Source organism: Sus scrofa, chromosome 13 (genome assembly GCF_000003025.6).
Source record: "Sus scrofa isolate TJ Tabasco breed Duroc chromosome 13, Sscrofa11.1, whole genome shotgun sequence".
NCBI classification, from domain to species: Eukaryota; Metazoa; Chordata; class Mammalia; order Artiodactyla; family Suidae; genus Sus; species Sus scrofa.
The window spans coordinates 47,912,162-47,925,604 of record NC_010455.5 but is presented as its reverse complement, the minus strand read 5'-3'; the positions used below and the strand labels follow the sequence as shown (position 1 = coordinate 47,925,604).

Here is a 13,443-nt window from a genome sequence, read left to right as displayed (position 1 = left end):
AGCACCGCAAGGGGCCTTTTGGCGAGACAGTGCATGCAATTCCTACCTGTCATCACTGTTAAATTCTAATAAAGATAAAGGTATTTCATTTCAGAAGGGGGAGGGCCCACATACTTCAGACGCATAATCTCAGCGCAGGTCAGATTTCCACCTGCCTCCCTGGACAGAATTATCAGATGGCACCACCCTAATTGTGTGTTCTCTATCTCCCCCTCTCCCTTGTTGTCCCCCCCTTTCCCACCCCCATCTCCCTGACCCCCCATTTCTGGATGTTTGGAAACTGCAGAACTCTGTTTGGAAATAAGATCAAGTCTGTGGCTAAGAGAGCATTCTCGGGGCTGGAAGGCCTGGAGCACCTGTGAGTATCTTGCCAGACCTTCCCTGACCCGCAGGCCTGCCAGACGCGGCTGCCGGGGGAAGTCTGCTCGCAATTTAATCGCATCTTTGTAAACCGAGAAACAGGCTATTTGGAAACGCCAGCTGCTTCCTTCTCATTACAAGTCAGCTTCAACTTTGGCCTTCATCCTGCCTATGCCAGGGACCGTTATGGACATATGGCCTCTTGGTGTTCAGAGAAATGCCCGGCTACCCGACTGCCAGGCACTGCTCGGGCCCTGGGCCCCCTTACCCTTCCACCAGGATGCTTGATCCTGCCTCAGCTGCAGCCTCCCCCAGAGCACCTCAGCTGGGGACATGGTGGGCTTAGCTGGGAGCTTTCCTTCCAATGTGTTCAGCTCTGAGAGCCTGGACAGAGGAGCCTAGAGCCAGCCCTGCCATGTTCCTATTCTCACCCTCTAAGGCGGATGCCTCTGGTACTTGATTCTTAGTGAATTTTGTTGTTGAATCCACTACAACCTTAATTCTCTTGGGAAATTTTGCCTGTCGACTTGTTGAGCAGGCCTGGACTTAGCTTTGCTGCTGCCCTTAAGGCTGGCTTGGTTTTCAAGTTATTCCATGTGCTTGTATCAACATAGGTGACATAATAGCTACTTACGGTGGACTTGGGACATCGGCCATACCAGGGCTGTCAGGAAAAACCCCCCAGTGTCTTGGCTCAAACATGCGGTTGTCTTGAAGGATACCTGGGAGTTTCTTTGCCCAAAGAATGTTCTTTTGCAGGAACCTTGGCGAGAATGCAATCAGATCTGTCCAGTTTGATGCCTTCGTGAAGATGAAGAATCTCAAAGAGCTGTAAGTGTTTGGGAATCCATGGCATGATTAACATATGAGTAGAGGGTTTCAGAGTAAGAAGCACCTTCATTGCGTTATGCCTCATTTTATATGATGGTTGTGATTGTTTATAACTGTGTGTAAGTTAAATTGTCTTTTTGTAAAAAATGTCCTATGGGGACTTATTCTGGATCAGGGGTCAGTACATTTTTTCTTATAGGGGCACAGTAAATATTTTCAGCATTGTGGACCACAGGGCCTCTGTCATGACAACTTGACTCTTGTAGCAGAAAGCAGCCATAAATAATACATAAGTAAATGGGTGTGGCTGTCTGCCTATAAATTCTTATTTACAAAAACAGCCAGTGGGTCCTGCAGGCTGTAGTTGACTAACCACTCTTCTAGATGATGGAAAAGAAACTCTCTTCTAGAAAATAGATAGTCATCTCTTGAATTATGTAAAGGACAGGTTTTCATCATTTGGGGGTGCTTGTATTGAGATGGGCTTCTTTATTTTTTTTATTTTTTTTGGCCGTGACTGTAGTGTGTGGAAGTTCCCAGGCCAGGGATCAAACCTGCGCCACAACAGTGACAATGCTGCATCCTTAACCCATTGCGCCACAAGGGAACTCCGAGAGGGGCTTCTTTATCGAGCTGGGTGGGCTGTGAGCAGGGCAGGGCCCTCTATGGGATGGTCACATGTGCTTTGGGCTGGTGAAGCCGTGTCTGTTTCCAAGGCCCTCGTGGAGCTCATAAGTGGCAGTGCTGCCACTGCAGGCCTTCCCTGTGGGCCCGTGGGCGACAAGGGTTAGAAGAGCTTACCTGTGTCCAAGTCTCGTCTAGAATTCAGGTTAGCAATACCCAGGGTTCCTCTCTTTTTCCTGTGTGTGAATCTGATTCTGCAGCCCTCAGTCCTAGCTATACTATTAGTTCCCTCAACGTGTGGCTTTGGGTTCTCCCCACTGCTGCCAGTGGCCATCTTTGCTCCCTGACCTCATCCTTGTTCCTGAGGCCACTCCTGGGCGAAGGTGAGGGGGCAGAGGCAGAAGTAGGGATGTGCAGTCCCCATAGTTGGAAACTAAAGCGTGAAGAGACGAGGTGACATTCCTATGGGTGAGGGGAGGTGGGCAGACTGGGCAGTGTGCTGTGAGACGGGAGCCTGCAGAGTTGTTGCCCTTTCTCAGAAAGGGTCATGGTCTTAGAGTGGGAGTTCGTGGAAAGACGGATATGTGGATGGGTACGTGATAAAGGAAGACTCACAAAACCTTCATTGTAAAATGGAAGTGCTGAGTCCATGGTCTGCACTGTGCATTTCTTTCCATGTTTCTGTTTTTGAAACTTTCTAAGTACAAAGTTGGAGTAAAGAAGATCTGATTAAAAGGAAGAGGGTATTTTAAGAGAAAAAGGGCAGGACAGGGGGAGATTTTTCTTTTGGCCTCCTGAAAACTCAGGTTTCCTAGGGCAGTTTCCTACTTGGGAATAACTGGATCCTTCCAGGTGCTTAGACCACCTGCCCCCAGCCCCTACAAGGTTCTGGAGGCTCAGCCTTGGCCCCTCCCTGGGCTTCCCATCAGTCGCCGCATGTACCCAGCTGGGGCTGGCCCTGGGCCCAGGCCTCAGATGGGAGAAACGGTTAATCCCCCTTGGTCACTTTCTTCCCCCTTCGGATCAAGGCAGGTTGTGCTGTGCACTTAGTCATCCTCTGGGTAAATTTCCACAAACGATGATTAGAAACACACTTGGAATCAATGAAATGCATGGTGTCAGCCAGGGAGTGTGGGATGGCTGCAGGTGGGAGCCGGCCCGGCCGTGCCTGTCAGCAGCAGACATGGCTGCGCTTTGAGTTGGTGAAGAAGGAGGAGCGGCGGAAAGCTGCACAGAGAGTCCTGGGGTCACCCTTGGACCCCATCCTTTCAGGCCAGGCTTGGTCCTGGAAGGGACTATGTGGAGAGCAGGTCGGTGTCCTCCCCGTGCCTCCATTCCCCCCCACCCCCGTCCCGTTAAGCCTAACTCACGCTCTGGGACAGCCTTCTGTCCTCCCCCAGGACCTGCTGTCTTCTGAGGTCTGGACCCTGTCAAGGGAGGGTTTCATTGGAGGAGGAGGTAGGAGATCATCCTGGGGGAGCTCAACCCAGCAAACGCCCTGAAGGGGTGACATGAAGCTTAACCCTTCCCGTACACTTCTTGGATCAAGGACAAACTGGTCAGGTTTGTTTGCTCCAGTTATTCCTGTGGTTCAAGGACAAACTGGTCAGGTTTGTTTGCTCCAGTTATTCCTGTGGTTGAAATGAAGTATGTCTGTGAGCCGACATAAGTGCCTGAAGTCTCCCATGACAGCCCAGCATCTCCCTACAGACTTTCATGTGCAGAGCCAAGGCCTTCCTGCAGAAGGGTGGGCACCCCAGGCACCCCCCTGATGGGAAGCTGGAGGTGCCTTTAAGAGGGGGAGAGGCCCATGCTGCTCTTGACCTGGGTTGTCCACTGCCTGGCAGCAGCCTTCCCTCTCACCCCTCAGCGCGGCCCAGGAAGCTCTCCAGGTGCCATTTCTTCACTTAGTATGAGGGCCCTTCCACCACTGATAGTAACTCCTCCCCAGAATAGCCCTCCAGAAAGCTCTCAGCACAGACCTACCTGCCCAGCGAATAAAAATACAAAACCTACTGCTGATGCTAAGGTCTAATATGGACAAGCATCCCATTGAGCCCAGTTATTTCAGTCTTTGAAAGAGCACTTCCTCAAATTATTTTAATAGGTTAATAAGATGCCCAGCTCGTGAGTTCCCCCTGTGGCATAATGGGATTGGGGCAGCGTCTTTGGGGCACTGGGATGCAGGTTCAGTTCCCAGGCCCGCACGGGGTTAGGTATCTGGCATAGGTTGCAGCTGTGGCTCAGGATCTGATCCCTAACCCAGGAACTTCATGTGCCATGGGATGGCCAAAGAAGAAAAGAAAAGAAAAAAAAGTTGCCCAGCTCACGGGGGAACAGTGAGGAACGGGAGGGAAGAGCAGAATCTCCGTGATTCCACCAGCCTTGGGTTCCTGCCTTGCTGTTGACTGGTTTGACAGCTTCTCTGCTCATTAGAATGAAATAAGAAAAAAGGGCCTGAGGAAAACAGTAGGGGGGGGGGGGAGAGTAGAGCATGCTGTTGCTGGAACACTGGGCACGTGGTATTTTTGGAATTTCTAAGCTTCCAGCGCCCCCTTTTTGTCACTGTGTCCAGGAAGGCCCTGGCACCAACTCCTCCGTCTCCGGCCTCATGTCGGGCTGACCTCCGCCCCAGCCTGAGGTCTTCCAAGAACAGGCAGCCCAGCTCCTCGGCTGACTTATCTTCCAGTGACTCCTCGGGAAGGAATGTCCGCTGAGATGGTGATTCCGATTTCTGTTGAAAAAGCTTATCCTCAGTTGCCGAGAAATGAAAAAGAAAATATTCTCTGTTTGGGTTGGAACCTCACAAAACCCAAGTTGTGCGTTCTCATGCTCCCCGGGCAGCAGCAATGAACTAAAGGGGCGCTATTTAGGGAGCGGCCTCCAAAGCAGCGCTGGTGTGGAAGAAAGTGACACCAGCAGGCAGGGGTGGTGGCCAGGCTGACCCCAGGCCCGAGGACGCATGCCGCTGCCACATCAAAACTCAACAGCCATGTAGGAAGAGAGCCCTTCAGAATTTAGATCAGAGCCTCAGACCGAGTTTGCACGCTCCATGTGGCCTCTCAGGGGTGGGAAAAGTGGAGGGGAGGTAGTGCCCCCCTCCCCGCGCCTCAGCTGTTGGATGGTCAGAGGCTGGCAGACAGCACCCGCGGGGGGATTGTTTTTGAACATAGGTGAGCTCCAGGTTGTTGCTACTTGAAGTGTGGCCCTTAGACCAGTGAGGTCAGCCTCCCATTACCCGGAGGCCCGTTAGCAATGCAAACTCTAACCAGCTGAACTAAAGGCTGCATTTTCTGGAACGTCCAGGTAGATTGTGCACATCACTCTGGGTCACCAGAGAGCAGCTGGGAGAAAAAGCCATCTCCCTTGGAGCTTGCTGACAGAGCTGCCTGGGGGCGATGGGCCACTCCAGGCCCTGGGGGGTACATCCCTTCTCAGCAGTCACACCTCACACCACCTTTGTGCTTTGCTTTCAGCCACATCAGCAGCGACAGCTTCCTGTGCGACTGCCAGCTGAAGTGGTTGCCCCCGTGGCTGCTGGGCAGGATGCTGCAAGGCTTTGTGACGGCTACCTGTGCCCACCCAGAGTCACTGAAGGGCCAGAGCATCTTCTCTGTGCCACCAGAGAGTTTCGTGTGTGGTAAGATTGTCTCTGTGATTTTGCGTGTGTGTGTGTGTGTGTGTGTGTGTGTGAGTGTGAGTGTGAAGGGCAAGGAGTCCAGGAGGAACTCTTCATTACAGGAGTGATTGCTGAGATCGGAGTCTACCCCAACCCATGGTTACCAATCAGCTGCTGGATGCAATTTATTTCCCACTGAAACCACACATAGTATTTACTGTGCCGACACCTCGTTATGTGGTTCTTGGAGTGCAGGCATTTAATCAGGAGGGAGCATGAGCTGGTTCAGTTACACGGCGGAATAATCAGTTACAGGAAGATGCTTGTGTTGTTTCGCTGGTGCCTGGGATTGAGCTGTGGATTTACTCAGCATATGAGGCTGGGGTTTTCATGTGTGTTTCTTTCCAGCCCCAAGAATGAAAGGTTAAATACAGGAAGAACAAGTCTCGGGAGAACGATTGCTATAGTAAAAATAATTCCTTCATTTTGACTTGCACTCTTGCTGCATCTCCAATGCACTGGAATGGGTGCTTGTAGCTTTAAATTCTATTTTCCTTGTGATTGCTGGCATGTAGGTCTTGCCACATCTTTTTGACCAGGCCTGGTTGGGATCCAAGTTTGGTTGCAAAGAGTGCAGAAAACAGTGAATAGCTGAAAACACACACAGGCATGTACTCATACCACACACCACACTCAAGTGGAAATGAGGCAACCCCATAGTCAAAGAAGGAGATGAATTTCAAGTTGGTGGTGGTTTCTGCTCAAAGCAGGAGCGAGAGTGGCATTCCCAGGCCTGACTGGAGCTGCTGGGCAGGTGTGCATCCTACCGCCTTTCATCTTCCTGGTCGTCTCTGAGCCTCAGCTGTGAAGTTCCCAAGCTGGGGCACCCTGAGGATATGGACCCCCCGTGGTGCACTTCTCTGCCCTGCTTTTTGGGCACAGCTCTAGCCAGTGTGCCTCCTGAAGTTCAGATACTGGTGCCCTCCTCCCATCTTCCCCTTCTCTATCTCCACCACTTCCCAGAGCAGGCTTGCCTTCCTTTCTCCTGATCCAGTCCAGCAGGAAGCTTTAAAAACACTAATCATGTGGTAGCTGCCCTCCAAAGTGAGCTTTCCTTACTGTCCTTCCCTTGGGAACTGTGGGCATGGCCCCCCTTGTCAAGGACAGAATAGCTGTGCAACCCATTTTTCCTCAGGTTCCTGGTCCCTGACCGTTCCGTTGTCACAGTGTTCCCTGAAACTGAGCTTTCTGCCCCTTCCTGCCCTAGCGCATATTATTTCCCTGTGGATAGGAGCCACGGCGGGACTTGAGACAGGCTGCACCCAGACTCTGCACTATGGCCCTGGCATATTCTGGACTGCAGCAGTTAGGGTGCATTTCTCAGATCCACCTCCACCCCTTTGCTCAGCACCCCCCCTCCAAAAAAATACGGTCATCAAATACTAAAAGGAATGATGAAAACACTTGGTAGGAGTTCAAAGTTTCAAGCTCTATGGGAGTCACATTTCTTATAAAATAGAGATAAAACTGCGTCATACCCACTAAGATAGCTAGAATCAAAAAGTCAGATACCAACAAGAGTTGGTGAGGATGGGGAGAAATCTGAACCCTCTACTCATCAGGTGTAGGTGCAACTTAGCATAGCCGCTTTGGAAAACAGTTTGGAAGTATCTCAGTTACACATAAAGTTACAATACGACTCAGCAATTTCATTCCCAGGTAAATACCCAAAAGAATCACATAAAATTTACATAAAAATTTGTACATGAATCTTCACAGCAGCTTTACTCATATGGGCCCAAAGTGGAAATAACCCAAATGCCCATCAGTTGATGAATGAAAAAATAAAATGTGGTATAGGCATACAAGGGACTATTAGGTTATAAAGCGGAATCTATGTTACAATATGGATGAACCTTGAAATACAATGCTAAGTGAAAGAAGGCAGTCACAAAAGATTGTGTGTTATATGACTCCATTACTGATGTGTCCTTTCGTTTCAGCTATAAGGATTCCCTTTAGGTTTTTGTGTGTGTGTGTGTGTGTCTGTGTTTGTGTCTTTTTAGGGCCGCACCTGCGGCATATAGAGGTTCCCAGGTTAGGGGTCAAATTGGAGCTGTAGCTGCTTGCCTGTGCCACAGCCACAGCCACGCTAGATCTGAGCCATGTCTGCGACCTATACCACAGCTCACGGCAGTGACGGATGCTTAACCCACTGAGGGAGACCAGGAATCAAACCGGTGTCTTCATGGATGCTAGTCAGATTCATTTCTGATGAGCCACAATGGGAACTCCCCTTTCAGTATTTCTCGTAGGGCAGGTCTGGTAGCAATAAATTCTCTCAGCTTTTTTTTGTTTTTGCTTTTAAATCTGAGAACATTTTAATTTCTCCTTCAGTTTTAAAGGATAGTTTTGCTGGTTATACGATTCTTAGTTGACAGTCTCTGTTTTGAGCCTTTGAACATTTCCCATTACCTTCTCACCTCCAAGGTTTCTGATGAGAAATCAGCTGTTAATAAAAGATCCCTGGTATGTGACCAGTTGCTGTTCTCTTACTGCTTTTAAGATTGTCTTTAGTTTTACACAGTTTGACTGTGAAGCTTCAGGGTGTGAATCTCTGAGTTATTCCATTTGGACTCTGTTGAGCTTCTTGGATGTGTAGATGAAAAATATTCTTCAAACTTGGAAAGTTTGGGGCCATTATTTCTTCAAATACTCCTCCTGTTCCTTTTTCTTTCATCTTGGACTCTCATTATGTGTGTGTTATTACGTTTGATGCTATCTCATCAAGCTTTCTGTGGCTCTGCTCCCTTTCTTTATTCTTTATCAGACTGGATAACTTCAGCTGACTTGTCTCACTTTCCCTGACTTTCCTCCCAGCTCATTTCAGCTGATGGCCCCCTTTAGTGAATTTTTCATGTCAGTTATTGTACTTTTAAACCTCAAAGTTTACGTTTGGCTCAGTTGTACAATTTCTAGATCTTTATTGGTGGGGAAGGAAATGGTCCCATACTTTCCTTTAGACTTGGTGTCCTTTTGTTCTTTGAATGTATTTATAAAGTCAACTTAAAGTCTTTATTTAGTAGGTACAAGATTTGGACTCCCTCAGGGACATTTTCTATTGACTGCTTTCTCCTTGTTTCTTTGCATGTTTTGTTTTTGTGGTTGTTGTTGAAAATTGAGTATTTAAAATAATGTGGCAAGTCTGGAAATCACATCCTCCTTGTGTCCTTCCCTGGGGTTTGTTCTGTTTACTGTTACAGTGTATTTATTTGGTGACTTTTCTGGATAAATGTTGTATTATCTGTTCTGTACAGCCATGGAAGTCCCTATGTGGCTTGCTAATAATGACTGGACAGAGTCCTTAAATTACTTGAGATTTCAGTCTCCCATCCTTTGCCCAGCATCTCTGTTGTGTGCTGATCAGTTTGCACTGATCTTTGATGAGGGTCAGTCACAGAGAAGCAATCAGGACCCTCTCAGGTCTTCCCTGGGCCTACACATAGGCCTGCATTTGCAGGTGGCCTTCTCTGTCCTCAAGAATGTGTTAGATCTTTTTAAAGCCCCTCTGGTGAATCTTTACCAGCTTCCTTTGTCATTTTCTGGACAGCTTCTAGTTGCTTCCAGCTGATGTTCCTGCCTCATCCCTGATTGCTGATTGCTCTCACCACATGCCCTGGGCTTCTCTTGCAAAGTAAACTGTATTGTGTCAAACAAATGCAGCCCTGGGGATGCAGCTTTGGTAGGTGAGGCCCTTGCTATCACAATGGTTCCCAATTGTGTGAGTGGGTTTTTTATGACAGTAATCAAGTGAAGCGAGCTCCAGTCTTCTTGTGGAAACTGCAGACTGCTTTGATAACCGAGTACTGGCGGATGTGTTTGTTGTAACCAAGGAAGGTGCTCGTGGATCTGTAACTGGATATGGTCTGACAGCTGTGGTGCAAGTCCTTTATAGTGTTAGTGGAGCTGAGGGGGCACAAGGACCCAGGAAGGTCTGGTCCCTGCACAGTGTCTCAGTTTCTTGTCAACTTGAACAGCAGCTGGTCCCTATGTCCTAAAGAGTCCGAGCGACTTATGCATGGCTCTTTTCTCCCCCAGATGACTTACCCAAGCCACAGATCATCACCCAGCCAGAGACGACGACAGCCGTGGTGGGCAGGGACATCCGCTTCACCTGCTCGGCTGCCAGCAGCAGCAGCTCCCCCATGACGTTTGCCTGGAAGAAGGACAGCGAAGTGCTGGCCAATGCGGACATGGAGAACTTCGCCCACGTCCGCGCCCAAGATGGGGAGGTGATGGAGTACACCACCATCCTGCACCTGCGCCGCGTCACTTTCGGGCATGAGGGCCGCTACCAGTGTGTCATCACCAACCACTTTGGCTCTACCTACTCCCACAAGGCCAGGCTCACTGTGAACGGTAGGAAGTGCTGTCTTTCATTGGGGTGACACATTCCTCCGAAGCCACACTGTTCTACCATCATGTGGCAGTGGCTGGGCAGGAGACACACCTGCTTCACTGTGTCACTGTTCCACTGCACCCTTTCCTGGCTTGGGCCCAGAGCCAGTGGTGTAGATGGCAGGCAGGGTTATTTTCAGTGGATTCTTTGTTTGGGGTGATTTTTTTTTTTAATCCAGTGACTATGTCAAGTGACATTTAGGCCCAAGCCTTGTATTTTTTTTTTTTTTTTTCATTCTCCGTAATGCAGGATGTCTGGTATCCAGATTCCAAGTATGCCCTGATGCTGGGAAAACTGCTCTTCTTTGAGATAGCATGGCCTTGGGGCCAGAGGCCAACCTGGGTGGGACAGCTGGGCACCTGCCTCTCCAGAGGCTGAGGAGGGCAAGGAAGTGTGAGTGCCTGCTTGCTGGAAGAATGGCCTGCAGGTGTTTCAAGGATTGTACTCAGTCACCAGTTTTAGAGTCTGTCAAGATGGCTTGCTTCAGGGCTTTCATTTTGTAGTGAGTTTAGGGTAGAAGGAGAGAGGTAAATAGCTTGAGAAGTTAACCCCTCATCCTAGTAACTTAGGATTCTCTTGATTATTGAACCTGTCATTAAAAAGTGCTCAACTGCTGTGGAAGCTCTTACCACAAAAATTCCTTTTTTTTTTTTTAAACCACACTTTGGCTGGTTGTCTTACTATGAGCATGTCCTCATTGTTTCTCAGAAACTTGGGGCAGTGTTAGATTCCCACCAGAGCAATCTCAATGGGAACTGGAGTGCCATCCGACAGTTGGCTGGATGCTTACGAGTATCAGGGAGTATTCGGGATAAACAAGCTGGCAGAATGCTCTCAGTCCCCCATATACAGGAATACAGTTCCAACACCACCTCTCCTAAACGGGCTTTCCTCAAGAGGGAAGAGCCATTCTGTTGCTTTCCTCTGTCCTGGCGTCTTGCAGGAGCAAACATTTTTGTTTCCCAGTCTCACTCCTGGTGATTAAGGCAGGCAAGCTTCAGGCCCTGGCATTTATGGGGTCTCCCTGTACAGACTGATTTCCTTCAGGGACAGCAGGGAAATGTTTCCTGGAAGCCTTACATTTGAGGGGCTATAGCCACAGAGGGACCTGGGAGAAGCTGGGTAGCCCCTGGGAACTTCTGCTTCTGACCCACAGTGGGCAGCAGTGGTTCTGGGCAGATGCTGGCACGAAGGGCGGCACGGTGTGATGAGCTGACACCATGGTTTGCGGGGCGGGGGGGGGTGCGGCTGTGAGTTTGACGGAGGATATTTCCAGCCTTTGCATCTAGCTTTCCAACCGCTGGACCCTGGATTTGTCTGTTCTGCAGTGTTGCCATCATTCACCAAAATGCCCCATGATATTGCCATCCGGACTGGCACCATGGCCCGCCTTGAATGTGCTGCCACCGGCCACCCTAACCCCCAGATTGCCTGGCAGAAGGACGGAGGCACGGATTTCCCTGCAGCTCGTGAGCGACGCATGCATGTCATGCCAGACGACGACGTGTTTTTCATCACTGACGTGAAAGTTGATGACATGGGAGTTTATAGCTGTACCGCCCAGAACTCAGCTGGCTCCATCTCTGCCAATGCCACCCTGACAGTCTTAGGTTCGACTGTTGATAGTGCTAAGTATATATACGTGTGTGTGGCTATGTGCGTGTGTGTACATGTGAGAGAGAAGTTTTCTTCCACGTCATGGTACCAAGAGGCAAGGTTCTCAGACTGTGGTGTGAAGCTGGAGGTGAGTGTAGGGGCTATTTCTATTTTAAGAAAACCTTAGCAAGCAGCCTATAATTTTAAAAAGGTGGTTCCATCTCTTTAATTAAAAAAGCAAAAAAGTGAGCGAATGAGCAGAGCCTTCCAAAGGTTTAGGTATAAAACTCTACATAAAAAAGCTGCCCTCTGATCAGGCAGGCTGGGTGTGGTCTAGGGCAAGGATAAACTCTGGCCAGTCACAGGGCACTTTGGGAATCAGAGGGGTTTCTGTGGCTGGAGGGTTAGTTCACTCTCCCTGCTAAGCCACCCCCAGAATAATAATGATTTGGTCCCCGTGGAAGAAGGTCTTCTGAAAACCTCACACAGCCTTTCACTGATGCGTTGGCCTGTCCTTTATCCGGGAAATGAGGCAGATCTGTAGCTACTGAGGCCCACAGAGTAAAACATAAAGTCTCCCCTGACCCCTTGCAGAAACGCCGTCCTTGGCTGTGCCCTTGGAGGACCGTGTGGTATCTGTGGGAGAAACAGTGGCTCTCCAGTGCAAAGCGACCGGAAGCCCTCCACCCCGAATCACCTGGCTCAAGGGGGGCCGTCCCTTGAGTCTCACCGAACGGCACCACTTCACACCTGGCAACCAGCTGCTGGTTGTTCAGAACGTGGTGGCGGAAGATGCGGGCCGCTACACCTGCGAGATGTCCAACGCCTTGGGCACTGCACGCGCCCACAGCCAGCTGAGCATCCTGCCCACTCCAGGCTGCAGGAAGGACGGCACCACTGTGGGCATCTTCACCATCGCTGTGGTGTGTAGCATCGTGCTGACATCCCTGGTCTGGGTGTGCATCATCTACCAGACCAGGAAGAAGAGCGAGGAGTACAGTGTCACCAACACAGGTCAGCGGAGGTCACTTGCAGGGAAGGAGAAGAGCAGTGACACCAGTGAAGGAGGCTGGGCCCAGAGGCTCTTTTGAGCATTTCATTGTATCCAGAACCCCAGAACCTTTGGGGACATGGAGTCACTCAGGACAGCTGAGGCTTTGGTCTTGGTGACACCATTTTGTCTTTCAGGGATTGCACGTTAGATGCAAGTCTAGTCAAATATAAGTCCAGTATGAACTCTGCAGTTTTCTGAGGCACCCTTGGCACATGCTCTGTGGCCACACAGTGGACTGCTGCTGCAGGAACATCATAGGGCCCTTCTTCTCTTCTGTCCCCCTCATAGTCACTGCTCTGTCTTTTGTGGATTCAGACACCTGACTCCCACTGTCTCACACCTGGGTGTTAAGCGTGGCCAGCAGCTTCTGGGAGGGCTTCTCCAGTGCACACACTCCACACAGCCATCTCCGCAGCCTTGATGCTGCTGGGGTACCTGAGTCTGCCTTCCTGGCCCCCATGAAGGATCTCAGTGTTTGACTCTCCTTTCTCCTTGCAGATGAGACCATCGTGCCACCAGATGTTCCAAGCTACCTCTCTTCTCAGGGGACCCTTTCTGACCGACAGGAAACTGTGGTCAGGACTGAGGGTGGTCATCAGGCCAATGGGCACATCGAGAGCAATGGTAAGGCCTCAGCACCTGATGCAGCTGTGTTCCCAGGAGCTGCCCCTCCTGGGGCAGGTGTTTGGCATCACATCATGCACAGTGGTGACCTGGCATGCTGGATGACTCTAGGCTTTCTGTTGGGTTTTATGGACTTTGCCCATGCAAGTTGTGCAGGGTTTTAAAATCCCTGTATCCCAGGGAGTCACTATATTGAGCTTAGTGTCTCCTGATCTGGAGAAGGTAGGACTGCTGAAATTAGAGCTGCAAAGGATATTTAAGGTCCTGAAACCAGTC

At 49.9% G+C, this 13,443-nt stretch overlaps 1 protein-coding gene across 1 annotated transcript in view; it reads left to right on the top strand.

Annotated features, from left to right (window-relative positions):
• The window catches only part of LRIG1 (leucine rich repeats and immunoglobulin like domains 1), a 118,395-nt gene that overhangs the window by 101,792 nt on the left and 3,160 nt on the right, over positions 1-13,443 (top strand). The window contains 7 exon segments of the mRNA XM_005669717.3: positions 287-358; positions 1,120-1,191; positions 5,292-5,455; positions 9,533-9,853; positions 11,222-11,503; positions 12,084-12,503; positions 13,042-13,167. Of these exon segments, the coding sequence (XP_005669774.2) occupies positions 287-358; positions 1,120-1,191; positions 5,292-5,455; positions 9,533-9,853; positions 11,222-11,503; positions 12,084-12,503; positions 13,042-13,167 (1,457 nt within the window).